This window comes from Hyperoodon ampullatus, assembly GCF_949752795.1.
Source record: "Hyperoodon ampullatus genome assembly, chromosome: 5".
NCBI classification, from domain to species: Eukaryota; Metazoa; Chordata; class Mammalia; order Artiodactyla; family Ziphiidae; genus Hyperoodon; species Hyperoodon ampullatus.
Window position 1 is genome coordinate 123874481 of NC_136918.1, and position 17952 is coordinate 123892432.

The 17952-nt window shown below is 32.4% G+C and overlaps 1 protein-coding gene across 4 annotated transcripts in view; it reads left to right on the forward strand.

The window, feature by feature from the left end:
- The window catches only part of NCAM2 (neural cell adhesion molecule 2), a gene marked incomplete at both ends in the record, with an annotated part of 481818 nt that overhangs the window by 382272 nt on the left and 81594 nt on the right, over nt 1-17952 (forward strand). For all 4 annotated transcript variants that reach the window (XM_079704995.1, XM_079704996.1, XM_079704998.1 and 1 more), the window contains 2 exons: nt 2744-2931; nt 6097-6193. In XM_079704995.1, the coding sequence (XP_079561121.1) occupies nt 2744-2931; nt 6097-6193 (285 nt within the window). The remainder of the gene's footprint in view (nt 1-2743; nt 2932-6096; nt 6194-17952) is intronic.

Genomic DNA, 17952 nt, shown 5'->3' on the forward strand with positions numbered 1-17952 from the left:
TAAGCATCTTACATCGTTTAAGCCATCAGGTATATAATTGTGACCAAGACAAATCTTATTTTATTAAAGTATACTTGACTTACAATATTTCATTAGTTTCAGCTGTACAGCAAAGTGATTTGATATTTTTAAACATCAAGAGATGATCACCAGGATGAGTCTAATTATCACCATAAAAATTACTACTGGATTATTACTACTGTCTATATTCCTCAGGCCATCCATACACACATTACATTCTTGAGACTTATTCATTTTATAACTTGAAGTTTATTCCTCTTAATCTCCTTCCCCACGGAAACTGAAAATTTGTTCTGTGTATCTATGAGTCTGTTTCTGTTTTTTTATGTTTGTTTATTTATTTTGTTTCTCAGATTTCACATGTAAGTGAAGTCATATGGTACTTGTCTTTTTCTGTCTGACTTACTTCACTTAGAATAATGCCCTCTAGGTTCATACATGTTGTCACAAATGGCAAGATTTCATTTTTTTATAGCTCAGTTATATATATATATATATATATATATATATATATATATATATATATATCATATCTTCTTTTTTTTTTTTTTAAACATAGTCAATTTTATTCTCCTTAAAGCACAAAATAGCGTATTTGGTTGTACAAACACCAATAGTTGTAGTCTTACCAGGAGGTCCCAGCTGGGGTCAGGCCGTTAGTGAGCGGCCAGAACTCCTGAGGGGACCTCTTTAAAATGCTAACAACTGGGTTAAAGGATTCGAGGCAAGGGTGGCATTGAAGCTGGCAGGGTCCCCACCCCAATATACCATATCTTCTTTATCTGTTAAATCTATAATATTCAGATCATTTGGTGGAGAAACAATCATATATCAATAGATCATTCCAGTTTCTATGACCATGCTGAGGGAGAGCATAGGATATGTGGGAACACAAAGTAAGGGAACTAACCCACAATTGAAGATTGTGGAAAGGCTGTGTTAAGTTAGTGTGGAGCTTAGTTTTGAAGGCAAGTTTTGAAGGCAACCAGGTAAAAGGAAGGACAGACACATTGCAGCTAAGGGAAAACCATAAGCAGATACATCTGTGTAATATTTGCACACTTAAGTGCCAATATGTGTCACTATTTATCTGATCCTCTTTTGTGGGACATTAAGTTGTTTTGAGATTTTGTTATTAAAATAACAATGTGCTAAAAGTCCTTTATATTAACATTTGATAATATTTCTACTTATTTCTCTGGAGAGATATCTAAGACTAGTTTGCAGAATCAAGATTACAAAGTTTTTTTTAAGGCTTTTGTGTTCCTGAGCAATTGTCCCAAATATGTTCTCCTCAATAATGTATGATAAAGTCTGCATCACCAACACATTGCTAGTAGTGAATATTATAATATTCCTGAGTTGAATAGAAATTCAATGGACCCTAGTTAAAATTGCCTCAGATTCACATGCCACGCCTACAACTTTGTACTAGAATAAGCTTGATAGCTCTTACTCCGGATCCCTCATGCTTATGACAAAGTAACACCTTCCTCACAAAGTTATGAAAAAGATTAAATGAAATAAAATGTATAAGCTTACTGTCATATAGAAAGCATTCAATAAACATTTCATACTTCTATGTGAGATTGGCATTGAAAACATACAGTAAAACATGTATAGGACAAGAATATTTAAATAATTATTTGTGCATTTGTACTGGAGATTATAATTCTTATATTACATATCTGATATATAATCTGTTGATATAACAAAATTGGTAGAAGATCATCTTTAAGTAATCTGGGTAGTAAAACAAAAGGTTTAATTTAAGCAGTTTGAAATTGATAACTTATGAGGGATATTAAGTTCTAAATAGATAATATCAGTAGCAACAATAATCAGTATAAATACCAGCAACATTTTAGCTACCACTTAATTTAAGAGTATGTTTTTCTATGTAGAAATTTGTAAAATGAATCCTCTCAATTATACAGTCAAGATATTGAGCCTCAAAGAAGTTATGGTGGCTTGGCATTTGGGCTATGTCATAGTTCTTGAATGGAACAGGACTAAAAACCATGTCTGTGTCTTCAAATTAGGTTTCTTCAATAAAATGATATAGTGCATTTATAATGTATTTTCAATTTTCTCTTACCCATCATTACAAAGGTCTGGTGTAGGGGCCTGACAATTGACACAGCATTATAGAAACTGATTAATATTCAAATTAACTCTTGTTGATTTAATTAAACATACCTGGTTATTAAAAACGGGAAATGACATTTCAGGAAAAATTTGTTGTTTAGTTGTGATATTGCCATTTCAATTTAGATTTTATATCTGCCTTAAAATATTTTATAGAAGAAATTATATGACTAGGACAAAGTTTAAAAAAATGACACAAGACCACAGATTTTGTTTTATCCTAAACTCTCACTTTATAATATGAGTTGTTTCAGAAATATATTTCACATATGTAGAGAGCCATTAATTTACTTCATGGAAATTTTTGTCAGATTATTAAAAGCAAACAACTCTGAGTGTTAATATTTCATATTTTAATAATTGGCTGACTGAATATTTTTATATTAATATTAAAATGATTTGATGAAACAGTCAAATGATATATTTTCATTATTTCTGATATCACATATTAAATATTTGAAATTAGAATTGCTGTGGCTTCTTTTTGTAGTCAGTAATGATTACTATTGTTTATACTAATTAAATGACTCTCTTAAATAAAAGGTCTGTAATGTTATATTATATTGTTTTACAGATGCTCCCAAGTTCATATCAAACCAAACAATTTATTACTCTTGGGAAGGAAATCCAATCAATATAAGCTGTGATGTGAAATCTAATCCACCAGCATCAGTCCATTGGAGAAGAGAGAAATTAGTCTTGCCAGCTAAAAACACCACTAATTTAAAGACATATAGTGCAGGGAGAAAAATAATATTAGAGGTAAGTCTTCATGTACATATCAACAAATTGTATTATTTTAGCAGTTATCTACTATTTTAGGACATGTTTACATATCTTAGTATCTTAATATATAATGTAAGGCTTCCCTGGTGGCGCAGTGGTTGAAAGTCCGCCTGCCAATACAGGGGACACGGGTTCGTGCCCCGGTCCGGGAATATTCCACATGCCGCGGAGCGGCTAGGCCCGTGAGCCATGGCCACTGAGCCTGCGTGTCCGGAGCCTGTGCCCCACAACGACAGAGACCACAACAGTGAGAGGCCCGCGTACTGCAAAAAAAAAAAAAAAAAAGATTGTAGATACTTGTTTTTATACTGCTAAGTGCCTGGCCTTTAAATTCTGTTTGAATACAGTACCTTTAGTTTAATAATTGCCGATTATGTGTGTGTATATCAATTTCCAAAGTTTATATGTCTATGACAATGATCATCAAGCCTCCCAATTTATGATGCTTTCATAACAATTAGGAATCTTCCTCAAACAACCTTTTTAGCTAAAAATATGCTACATTTTCTCTACTAATTCAATATACATAAATTTTAAAGATGCATGTTTTAGAATAACATTTGAGATCCATACCACATTAACTTAAAGTTATTCACATTGATGCCATATTAACACTTCCACCCAATAAATGGACTTAGTGAAACATTTAGTTGATAGAATGATTTAGCTATCACTTCCCCCAAATGTTTGGATAGCTGACTGTTTGGTAATTAAGCCACTTTGTCTAAATCTATTTCAATTTAAATTGTTCTTTTTTTTTTGGTTTGTTTGTTTTTTGGTATCTGTATTAGAGGAACTATTGGCAAATTGACAGGGGGCTCAATTTTACAAAGACTTTGGCCAGATTCAATTGAAATTTTAGGTATTTAACCATAGCAGAAAACTGAGGTTCTTTGATTAAATACATATATTCATTTTTTAATTTATGATTTTTTGAAAGTAACAAAACATTCTATAAATCATTTGGGTTATTGCCAATAAACACATTTCTAAAGGACATCCAAATTTGTTCATTTGTTTTGCCTAGGCACTCCCCTGAGGTAAGAGGACAACTTTTCAATATATGAACAAAATTTGATGCAGGAGGTTTCTAATAGGTTGATTGGAATAATATTCTGCTCTGGATCATCTGTATTGTTCCTTGCCCTGAGTAAAGATGCTAACTGCTAAATAAATGATTTTCTCACCATGGAATATACACAAAGAGGAAATCAAGTTTTTGAAGGTTTAGGAAAAAGACTTGCAAACTCCTTTATTAGCATTGTACTCTCAGTTTATATTTTGGTGTTCTAAACCACATTTGTTATTCTGTTATATTCTATCAAAGCCCAACATCTGAAGTAAACTTGAATTATTTTGACTGCATATTAAAATATGAAGAATTGGTATCATAAGTAAAGGTTTCTAGCACTTATTAGATAAATAACAAAAATAATTTACATATTTTAAACATTAAAATGTTTAAAATAAATATATATTGTGTATCTTTGTTGTATATTATTTTGATAAAATTATCTATTATTTCACTGTGCTGGGAGTGGGTGTACAACCACTATTGGACTTTACTTCTTTCCTAAAATACACCAAATATACTGCAGGGCACATGATTTGGCCCAGTTGTCTAGATCTGTGTGTTTTTAATAGTCTGTTCTACTAGGGGTATTTTCTGTATTTGTTCATCATAAAACATGATAAAGAAATTATTTCAGATAGAATTATATAGCTTTTATCTTTTGATAGGCAAACTCCCAGGAACAGAAAAACAACAGAATTGAGCTTTTTAAAGTTTTATTTCAGTTAAAATAGGTATATTTAAGTTAATTCATTAATCTTGAGGACCTGTGCAATAGTCAGGATTGTTTGTCATGGCCATCCTGTCTTTGCGTTGCATTGATTCAGTACACATTCTTCCCTATGGGGTATACAAATGACTTTCTCATACGCCTGTAGAATAAAGACATTTTTTTGGTCAAATTCCTTTCTCAGTAGTAAAATTATTTTAGAGTTGAATTAACCTAATTTATTAAAACCTGAATGTATGAAAAATGAATATTTTAGTCACTTAGAAGTACTTATATAAGAGATGTTAAAACCTCTAGTCCTTAAATATATGATCTATTCCTAGATGGACAGCTGACTAGAAGATGAATGACACAGCTTTTTTGTACTCTTTCAGAATTATCATCTTCAATGGACCTCAAAATTGCACTTTTAGTTAATAGCCTCCCATTATCACAAAACCATTTCCCCCTTTGGGGACAGACTTGAAATTAACAGCAACTCTTGTTGTAAGCATATTCTCTCTTAATAATAGTAACTGGGATTGAAAATTATATCTTTACTATCATTAAATCTCTTTTCTGAATTGATACTTCAGAATTTCGGTACATTATAATTACAGGGTTGGTCCCACCATTCAGCAATAGAATCCCAGAATGTTAACTTAATTATGGATTTCAAATGTGTAAGGACTGAGGTCAGCTATTTTCCACCTAAACTGAAAGAGAATGATAGAAATTGAACAGAAATGGAGGCAAGATACTCTTATTAGATATCAAGATAATGTGCCTATCTACAGGAATTGCTACACAAGGGCAATATTTCCTTGCAAAATGCCCTCCTGGCAAGATTTTTCTTTTAAATGGGTCCTCATATTTTGTTAGTATTTTATGTCAATAAAGTCATAAGAGGAAGAGAAAGCTGACATATTTCGAGCCTTTCTTAACTTTAAATCTGCCTGATCTTAGGCTACAACCTAGAAAACAAAGAGTTAAGAACGCTTTTGGTACAAGATTCCTATTTTCAAAGTCAGGTCTGCAGCAATGACAGAATACATATTTTTCAAACTGTGTACTACTTTCTGAACATTCATATGTAAATATCTAATGATTTTTCTATTCAATATATGTAACAAAATACTGGCATTTACTTAATAAATTGGTAGACTAACCTGAATTTACCTGGGCCTATGGGTAGTACAGATCCATGGATTACATCTTAAAAGGACAGAAGAAAGAGTTATGGCAGGGAGTTGTGGATAATTGAATATGCGTAAAGATGGTAAGGCATGCTAGAGGCTATTTTAAAATTTTTGTGATATTGTTTTAAAATTGTGAATTTTTATTATTATAATTATTTTAGATTGCACCTACATCTGACAATGACTTTGGACGATATAATTGCACAGCCACTAACCGTATAGGAACAAGGTTTCAAGAATATATTCTTGCTTTGGCTGGTAAGTATAGCACAGTAATTTCTGAGAATTCATAAAATATTTCTGGAAGCAAATAGCGTTTACATTTTGATAATCCTGATACAGGTTATTATTAGAAACAAAGAACTGGTGCTTAACAATTTAGAACAGTTGTATCTGATATATAGTGAGGACTTCAAGATTTAATTTTAACCCTGATTCTAATTCCCCCAATTTTATATATGAGACATCTATGAAAGAAGTAGGAAATGTATGTCTTAAGACATCAAATTACATTACATGTAAAGTAAGAATCTTGTCAAAAAATAAAATAAATCTTTAGAGAAAATAAATCTATTTTAAAATTCTAAATTTGAAAGAACAAATAGTAACCTTATTTTTAAGCTAAATAGAAAATTCAGTTACGTAACTTGCTGAAATGTTTTATTTTGTATATATAAAAACATTCCAGTTCTTCCCTTAAAGCTTAAAGATATAAAAATAATAACATGTAGATTAAAATTTACTTTAACTAGAAACCCTGATATGCTTTTATTTATATGTAGGTGAGTATATACAAGCACATATAGTTACAGAATTTGCCATTATGTTTTACAAGACAGATTAGGAATCTGGAAATATCCATTTTTATGCTTTGCAAAGTTCAGATGATACAAAAATGTGATCTATTGTCTTCTAAGTCCAGGTCAAGAAATATCAGAAAATTACTGTAATCTTATGCTTTGCTAGAATTAATACCTTCCATGAAAATATTTTAAAACTTTTTCAGAGTCCAAATATATAACTATTCTTTTATATTGTTATGAATGATATTTATTTCTTTTGATTTGTAAATATATCTCAAAATAAATCATTAGTCGTAAAGATCAAAAGGGAAATTTAAAAGTTTACAAAGCTAATAATAAATTATTATGTAACTGGAAAACTTGCTATACTCCAAGTTTTATTTTACTACACTGGGGGAAAAGGGAGAAAAGGATTGTGTGAAAGGGTTTTAGGGAAGCAAACAAGAAGGAAAAAGTTAAGATGAGTTGTAAAGATAGAAGGGAAAGGAGGCTGGAGGGATGAAATATGGAAGGAAATAAACCACTGTGCACTGTCTGCCAGGAAGTCATTAGAAAACTAATCTCAGTGAAAGTCATTGGAAGTAGATGCTACACATTTAGGCATCTGAATAAACCATAATACAAGCAAATTAAATTCTAGGAAAATGAAACATGTTAAATCACATCAAATTCATTGACAATAAATTTAAGTATCAACTGTAATAGTGAGAAGAATTCACTACTCATATTAATTCCAAGCCTTAGTAAATTAGGCAATGTTCTTGTAATTAGTATGAACTTTTTATAAATAATAACTAGACATATGATTATTATATTACTATATATATATTTATGTATAATTATATTAATACTGATGTACTGTTATATATTGCCTTTTTTTACGAGGCAATATATATGACCCAGTTTTCTATAAGATAAAACTTGATATATGACCAAATATTGTTTTTTTTCAGTTTTTGAGAGTTCATAATTCTAAGAAAATATATAACATTATACTGTTGATATTTAAACAATCTTATTAAATTCAAGGAAATACTAATGTCTGTGTACCTTCATATCTCACATTACTTACAGTAGTATTTTCATTAAAAATATATTTTATACATATCCTTCTAATGAAGATATGAAATTAGTGAGTTCCCCTCTTTCCCACTATAATAAAAAACAGAAAATGTTCATTCAAGATAAGAGTTATTATGTTATTGGAAATATTTCTCAAATACTGCAATTATCCTAATATTCCAAGATTTTGTGACTAATACAGGCTAAAACTTTCAGAAAATATATATTCAACTGAAATTGTTATGAAGATATAAAAATGAATTAGGCACTGTATCTTAGGTGCAAAACATACCTTTAAATATCAATATTTATGAATATGATTCCTTTGAGGAGACTCCTTTATTTAATGTTTATAAAATTAAATCTTTCCTACAGAATTCAAAGACTAAAAGTATAATGTGATTTTAAATGAAATATTATAAGAAACATTACATAGAAATTTAAATATTACAAAATATATATTAATACCACCATTCAATATGTCATTGGCCTATTTGACCTAGTAAAAGATCAAGCTCATTTGACTTATGTTATTTTACACTGTAATATATTAGTTTGTTCCCAAAGAGCAATAAATTAAAACAGGCAAAATTTAGCATGAAATTTTGTACCACATATTCAGTGAAGAAAGGAAAAGCTACATTTTAAATTATTTTGTATCAAAATATATTGTTTCTTGCCTATTTTCTTCCTTCTTTCCTTCTTTTTTTCCCTCCTGAATAATTAAGTTCTACCTCTGAGCAACGTAGGCATTTGTATGTGGATGGGGTAGGGCACAGCAGCCTGGCATAGGGTGCTAGACCCTGAAGGGAGTGCAATGGAGTTAAGGGGTCTTCAGTGGTTCAGTTGGAGCCCAGGCTGTGTGAAAAGGATGTGCCTGTTTTAAAACAGAAACAGCAACCCAGAGAGGAGTATTAGAACCTGATCAGAGTAAGGAGGGTTTTAAATAAAGGAGTGGGGGCAGTGATGGATGATTCATTTCTGCAAAGTTGGTAGGGTTAGCATGGCTAATATAGCTAATATAGCTATTTCACCTTTGGAGAAAAGATAGGGAAAAGGCAAAAATTAGAATGATCCTGGGCTGATGATTGGTTATTGGGGGTACTCTGGTCTTATGTACATAGATGGATAGAGAAAAGAAGTGAAGGTTGTGTGTGTGTGTGTGTGTGTGTGTGTGTGTGTTCAGCCACTTCTACAAGGAGCTTCCTTTGCCAGGAATGTGATTTAGAAAACAAGTTCTGAGCAAATTCTACACACAGATGATTTGGGAGCTACAACATCCCAATAACAAAAGAGCACACTTGGCAGACAGATCTTGGTTTCTAAGTATCCTTCTTCACTAGGAGTAACCAGGGCTGTTTGTAAAATTGGCTGATTCTGGGAGTGGGACAGAGAAGTACAAGATAAGCCTGGAATAATGTGTTGAGCCATAAATAAAGATTTTTTTTTAAAAAGGATGGCTATATGTTAAAAACATCCATTATCCAACTTTAACAAACATCAGAATATACATTAATTCAGCTAAGGAACATCAATGGTTGGTAAAGAGGTTGTGAGAGTTAGATGAGAAAAAATCAATATAGTCTTAAAGTACCTACTCCCAAATTGGTAGTTAATTACAAAGGGAAAAATAGTAACTTTACAGTTGATAAAACTAGCAGATCCCATTTCAATTAAGTAATCAAATTTAATATCATTAGCAATGAGAAAATTAAACTTTCATACTATCAAAAAGAGGCAATGGGAAGAACACAGAATAACAGCTGCCATATTCTTGCCAAAAATGCATAATCAGAATCTAGTGTGAGGAAATATAAGACAAATCCAAATTGAGATACCATCTACAAAATAACTAGCTTTCAAAGTGTCAAAGCCATGAAAAGCAAGGAATGATTAAGGAAAAGACACATAACAAATAAATTCCATGCATACATCCTTTTGTTATAAAGGACATTATTGGAATAAGGGTAAAATTTGGTTGTGGTCTTTGGATTAGATGGCAATTTAATTATTTCATGGATCTTATGTAGGAGGATGTTGTGTTGCAGAAAGTAAATGCTAAAGCTAGCATCATGTCAACTTACTTTAAATAGTTCAGGTTAAAAAGAAAAGTTCCATACACTATTCTTGCAAATTTTCTATAAATATGCATTTACTTTAAAAGGAAAAAGAATAAAAAGGGAAGAAACTATGGCCAATAAAAAATATGCATAAGATAGAGCCGCTTTAGAAAAGCAACATAACTTGTGAACACAACTGAGTATCTTAATAAAGAGCCATATCTTTTGCATGTGTGCATACATACTTTGATATATGATCCTGTAAGTTGCTTCAAAATATTAAGAAGAACATTTTTTATATTAAATAACCATTTATTCACACACTACTAATATTTTAAAATATGCAGGTATAATTTTCACTCTAACATATAGCAATTTTTTAGACGTTTCTTTTAAATCTCTTAATAAGTATGATGATAACATTGTTCTTAACAATGGAGGTACAGTCTTCAGTAACAGTGAAAATATAACAGGGTATAGAAATAGGCATATGGATGCCACTCATATTCATGAGCTGGATATTTCACCTCCATGCCTCCCATTTATTTTGCCATTATCTCTGTTGGGAAAGACCAGCTATATAAAGTTATAGTAAGAAGAGATAGAAATGATTAGCTAAATTGAATCATGAGTACTCATCTTCATAACTGTCATAGTAGTTCAATGAATTACATGTGATATTTATCCCTATTTTATAGAAGAAAGTTGCATTCACAAATTAGGAAAAAAATATGTGAAAACACATTTGTTGTTTTATCTATCATTATAATAATTTAAATAATGAGTAGACTAAAATATTGGCTAGATCAAAGTGCTCCAGCGGGCAACATTCCTTTTTATGGTACCATTTCCTACGTATTACCTTAATGGGTCAAGTCCTATTCTTTAACCCCATCTTTGTTTTTACATTTTCACAAAAGTAATACAAAGGAACCTATGATTTTTCATTTCTAGAATGATTTTTTTAATAAGAGATATTTCACTGTGCTTTGATTAAATCACAAAAACCCTTCTATTAAATGCTGGCTTCATATTCATGGGCAAAGATTGGTCCAGTCCTCTTTGGTATAGTTCTCATCTTCAGAAAACTGAAATAAATACTTTTTTTTCTATAATTTTATGGGAAACACAACATTTTTTACATATGATTGATAACTAATTTTGTTAGATTAATGTTTTAACAACATGCTAAATAAAAATAAAATTAGATAGAGACTGAGACAGAAAGAGATTTTTTTAAAGCATTTCATCATGAAATTTAAAAAAATGTACCTCCTGGTGACTTTCTAGCTAGGAAGCATACTTTTTTTTTTTTTTTTTTTAATGTCTATCTTGGAGCAAATTAAAAATGTAGAACACATAAGGATAAATGAAATTGCAACCATATAGTTAACAATGATCATTTCTTCTTTATAGTTTTCTACTTCCAACAGATCATAATCTGACAAGCCATTCTGTATTTGTACATGTGTATTTTAAAGAGCTTTCCCTGAAAGACTTTATCTTTTCAACGTCATCAAATGATTTTATGCATAATTTTCTTAAATTTCTTAATTCATTTCATCATTGCTATACTTAGTTTTTAACTGTAAACTTTTCATATTAAACTTTAATATGGAGATCTCACTTTTGCTTCATTAAATGACACCCTTTTCTGATCAAGTTACCTTCTCCTGGGCAGTTTCAGGGGAGGGACTCTGCTGTAAGCTGTCAGCAGTTAACACTTCCAGCACTGGGGAAAGGGAGCCTTGGATCTGAAGGGGGTTTCAGCATGCCACAGCAACCTCTCCAAGATCTACCTGAGAAGACCATTGCGAGGACTAAGTGAGAAATGCAGCCAAAGCACTAGCACATGGTGTGTGCTTGACAAGTGTTAGTGACTTACTACTATAGCCAAATTATAGTTTATATTTGTCACTTTTCTTATGGGTATAAGAAATAAACTATAAACAATAATTCATATTGTTGAGGTCTCTTTAGATATAATACCCAGATCTGGACATCACAGATGAATGCACAGTAAAATCTGATAATGGGATAATGACCTTGTTTATTCTGAACACTGTATTTTATTAAGTAATACAAAATTTCATTTGATTTTGCCAGATTTTTCCTTCCAGTGTTTTTTACTACATCTTTTTCACACAAACTGCTGTTAAATGAGGTCCCCTGTGCTATGTTTCACAATTGATTTCTTTTTTTAACCTGAGTTCAGTACTCTGTACTTACCCCTATTAAATTTCATTGTGCCCATTTGAGCTCATCATTTTAACCTACTGAGACCCTGTCAAATCCAATATTTTTGCTCTCTTTCTCAGATTGATTTAATTCACAAATCTCATGAGGCAGTCATCTGTATTTTCACCTAGGTCGTTGGTAAGCCTATACACGTCATTTTTGTGAATAGAGACCATCCTACAGTTTAAACTGGATCAATTGAACAGAATTCTGTAGATATGGAATTATAGTCAATCTACTTGCCCTTGTACCTGGACAGCATTTTATCCATACCCTTGTTCTGTAAAACTTGAAAGCAGGGTAAAAGTAGTTCACTTGAAAACACACTTTTTTTTCAACTGAATATAAAACTAGATTTCTCCTACATGATCAGTTTTATGGTCTAGCCTGGAAAATCTACATCTTTCTCTTTTTTTCCTATATTGTAAAGCAAGCTTTTTTTTGTCTTCAAAAACTATTTATGATATCCTTGTAATTTCCTCATTCCCATACTCCTCTGAAAAAATTAAACTATTATAACTAGATATTATTTTTAGGGATCCATGCTTGTATCAGTTCTGAATCACTTGTTAATCTACTCACTCAGCATACATAAAGTGTGATTCTGGTAGGTGCTAAGCACTGGTTTACATCTTGGGAATACAAAGATGAATAATACTTAACAACTGATTTTCACAAGTAATCTATAGTATAAAAGATATGAGTTGCAATAGAAGTGTGAATCAAATGCTTGGGAACACAAAATGAAATTATGATTGTAATTCTTGGGGAAAGCTTCAAACAGGTATCAACTTTTGAACTGAATCTGAAGGAGTAGAAACAGATCCAGTGAAGAAGTAGTAGAAAGATGGAAAGAATCAAGATGGGAAAAAGCATGAGCATTTAATGGAGGACTGGATGGCATATCCTGTGGTTGGGTCAGTGGTCGTGATATGAATAGAAAGTCAGTAAGAAAACAAATTATGGATCTCCTTAAAAACATTAATCATGTTTACAGTCTGTTACATCATATATACAGCAAGGGAAGTTTGGAGTTTTTAGTCATAAAGCAACATGATCCACTTATCATGAGACAACTGTCTTGATTTCTATGTTTCTATTTCTATCTCTCTCTAAATAACCTAATATATATATATATATATATATATATATATATATATATATATATATATATATATATATATATATATATATATATATATATAGAGAGAGAGAGAGAGAGAGAGAGAGAGAGAGTATATATATAATATATATATAAAATTAGGGAAATTGATTGCTTTTCTTTTGCTCTGGTAAATATCAATATAAAAAAAAGCCTTTTTTTCTTTCTTTTCTTTTTTCTTTTCTTTTCTTTTTTCTTTTCTTTTCTTTTCTGATTTCCTTTCTTTTTTCTCCCTCTCTCACCTTCTTTCTTTTTTAAAAATTTATTTATTTATCTATCTATCTACCTACCTGTCTATCTTTGGCTGTGTTGGGTCTTCGTAGCTGCGCATGGGATTTCTCTAGTTATGGCGAGCGGGGACTACTCTTTGTTGCAGTGCAAAGGCTTCCCATTGCAGTGGTTTCTCTTGTTGTAGAGTATGGGCTCTAGGCACATAGGTTCAGTAGTTGTGGTGCATGGGCTCAGTAGTTGTGGCTCATGGGCTCTAGAGCACACTCTCAGTAGTTGTGGCACACAGGCTTAGTTGCTCTGCAGAATGTGTGATCTTCCCAGATCAGGACTCAAACCCATGTCTCCTGTGTTTGCAGGCAGATTCTTAACCACTGCATCACCAAGAAAGTCATTTTCTTCCTTCTTTCCTTCCTTCCTTCCTTCTTTCCTTCCTTTCTTTCTTTCTTATTCTAGAGTGGAAAATAATTCCTTCTGTCTTAAATAAAATTATTGTGACCTTATGAATCCTTCTGGCTACTGCATCATTTCTCCACTTATGCATCATTTCTGTTAATAAAGTTCACAAAATAATTGACTATATTTGCTACACCTAACTACTTTCCTCTCATTCTGTCACAAACACTTTCAGTCTTGTTTTTACCTCCATTGCTCTGTAAAACCTACTATTATCAAGGTATCCATTGACCTTCTTATGCTCGATCCAGTGGTCAATTCTCAATCCTCATACTTCTTCATCTAGCAGCAGATTACACCATTGAGTGTGTCTTTCTCCTTGAGTCATCTCCCTAACCCACAACATAGCAGTCATGTTATCCTGCTTTCCTTGTTTTTCTTCTTCCTCATCGGGCTCTTTTTGGTCTTCTTTCCTAGTAGTTCCATATTTCTCTGAACTTTAAAAATCACTGTACTTCAGTTTGGGGGTCTCTTTTATTTTATCTACACTCACACCTTTGTTATTCTAATTTTTATGATTTAAGTACCACCTATACTCTAAAACTCCAAAATATGTCATCAGCTTGGATATTTTCCCTGAATTCTATACTTTTATATCAAGCTTAATTCCCTCTCCACAAAGATGTTCTAGAGCCAATGCAAATCTCCAAATGTCCAGATATCAAAAGCTAATCTGTATTCACCTCCACATATCTTTCTTTGGCATTCTTTCCTATCTCAGTAAGTGGCAACTGTCTCCAGTTGTTCAGGTCAAGAGACTCACAGTCATCGTTGATCAACTTGTTTACTCAGACCATACACCCAACACCTTAGCAAGTCTTATTGACTCTTTTACCAACAAGGTGTTTACAGGGTCTTACTATACTCATGAAATTTCTATATTCTGTATTCTATAGTCTACTTGTTTTTGTTGGTTTGGTTTGGTTTTCCTTTTAATGTATATTTTTGCATAAAGTCCTGAACTGGCTTTCCTATTTGGCTTATGCCCCCAATGGAGTATAGCCTAAATAAAATATCACAAGGGCTTCTTATTATTAAACAAATAGTTAAGTAATTAAGGCATAATTCTCTTCTGCTGAAAGCACTTCAGTGGCTTCCTATCTTGTTCAGAGATGAAGCCATAGTGATTATAAAGACCTATCATGCTTCACAAGGTTTCTCTTCATCCCTCCCCCAGTGGCCTTCTCTGAACTCCATCTCCTTTCCCCACACCTTGGTCATCCTGTTCTCCACAGACTGCCCTCCTTATTTAAACCCTCAAGGCACATTTCATCTTTGTACTTACAATTTTCTCTTCATAGCAGTTTCATATGAGTTGTTTTCTTATCCTTTAAGTCCTTGAACAAATGTTACTTTTTTAACAAAGATATTTCCGTCCACAAAATTCAAAATTACCACACTCCACTCTGCTCCCATCCCCACCTAAACTATCTCACTTGTCTGCTTAATTTTGACCATAGTATTTGTACAAAATAATTTATATATTACAATTATTTTTATGTAGTTAGCATGTAATCTCTATAAGAGAAGTGATGGCTGTTTCAATTTTTATCCCAGAACATAGAAAATTACCTGGCTTATAGTAGATTTACATGAATTATTGAATGTATAAAGGATTCAATGTGTTTCATTTGATTTGCCTATGAATCAGTTGAAATGAACAATTAATAATGGGACATGGGACTCCATGAATTTTGAAGAGGGTCAAGACTTGGGTATAATTGGGGAAATAATTAATAATTAATACCTCAGATTAAATGGAGAATACAAGAGGTAAATAGTGTAATCAAAGACAGATCCCTGGAGTACCTCAGTTTAATTGATGGATTTTTAGGTATATGAACAAATAAAATTGAAAACAATTATTTAGAGAGTTAGTGTAACTACCTGCGAGGAGAAAATTTTAAACATATGTGATCAAATGCTGTTAAAAGATCAATAGGATAATGATTTGATTTGGCATTTGGGTAATGAAGTGAGGAATTTGTAGGGTCTTAGATGTGCTACAGATTGGCTATAACATTAGATTAGGCTCACAATTGAAATAGGAAAAAATATATAAAATTTATTGGAAATAAGGAGGCTGCTCAGAGCAGAAGCAGATGGAACCCATCTCAGCATCATCCCTGAGGTGCATTCAGTAGATAGCTACACTCTGCATGTTAGGGTCTTTCTAACTCTAGGAAGTTCAATTCTTTATATGATAATTCTCTTAATATTTGAGACATTTTATCAGGTGGAGACTTATGAACAAACCTAGGAGAAAAGAATTTAATATAGAGAATTGGGTGGTTATAAAGTCATTTGAAAAGCAGGGAAAAGGGAAAGCACGAGATAGCCACCAATCTTCTGGCTTCAAGGTCATAATATACCTCAAATGAGGTGCAAGGTCAAGTCTGCAACTGCTAATAAGAGGTCAGAAAGCCCTGCAGCCAAGCTACCCTGCTGCTGATATCACAGCCACCAGCACCAGGAACTGTGTGATTAGACTGTAGAATAGGGAGTCCAGCTGCTTCCATCATCCACATCTGTAGGTCTCCTTGTCCACGGGCGCCTTCTCAGAAGAGTAGAGATGTCACACATGCTCCTTCAGCATGTTAAACCACTAAGATGTGCAGCTCATCCTAAGTCCCTTCATGGTTCTAACAACCATAGCAACAAGTGAACCTGGGAAATAAAGTTTTTAGCCTTCCATTTCTTATGATAAAGGGGAGTAGCATAGATGATAGAAATGGATGTGGAGTATCATTAGAAAATATTTAAGGTAAGGTTTCAAACACTGTTCTAGAAAAATATTCACTTCAGTACTTTCACTTACAAAGGCTGACAAATATCAAACTGTTCCTATTGATCTAAGTTTAGCAAGACTACATCCTCACCTGTGGGGAAAGAGCTGAGTCAGTGACTCTGAACCCTACCTTAGTTGCCAGCTTCCCAGCATTCTAGGAAACCAAAGTTCCAGAGTAAAGATGTTGGGACAGAAATTAGGAACAATCTATTCAAGCAGTGTGGCAGGGAAACAAAAAAAGAGTTTGTTGCCTGAGAATAGAGTAGAACAGAAGAAAGTTTGTCGTTTGGGAGATTTTTATAGTTCATGGTAATAAGACAGAGAAGAAAGAGAGACTGAAACTCCAAAAGAGAAGAAAAAAGGAAGAGAAGAGCTTCCTGGTGCTGCAGTGTTCTGCAGAAGAAAAAAGTAAAAGAAACGCCATTCAGAGATGGAGGATTTAGCTTAGGGAAAGAGGAGGGTGAACTTACATTAATCCAAAAGTGATAGAATACAATTTGAGTGAACTCACTTGATGACTTCGGTTTTTCACTTTTGATATCAAGGTCTATTTATTCTCTGATAATTGAGGATATAGTTGAGGAAGAGAGTTTAAAGATCTAAAATACACACACATCCACAAATCATCTTGTATATTGCTGTTGTATTCAACATTTTTGACTCTCACTTTATCCTGAATCCTGAGGAAATACTGTTTTGTAATCCCATGATTCATCTTCAATTTGAAATTTTTCAATTTAAAATATTTGCTCATCCAAGATATCCTTTGCAGGTGCATTATATTCTTCAACTCTCTTTCTTTTCTTCTACATGAATATCTTTGGGCATATGCTTTCAGAATTTTGCCTTATAGGGGGCATCTTCACTTTGGGATGCTTTATTTTTGTTAGACAGGGGAACATAATATTTGATGTATTATTTTCACTTTATTTCCAAACATCTGTGCATTTATCTGCTTATTGTCCTCTTCATTTTTTATAAAGTTTCTTGTACTTTTACTTTACTTATTAGTTCTTTTTTATTTAATTGTATTCTTTTATTTTATCAGAATTAGAGTCAGAGGAGCAACTCCTCTTATTGTTCCTTTACCTGTTACAAGATAAAGTAATTACCAAGGCAGACTTTTTATAAGTTTTCTCATTTATACTTTGATCAAACTATGAATTTAGGCATATGTTTAAATATCAAAATGCTTATCAACGTTATTTAGACCCTGAGAG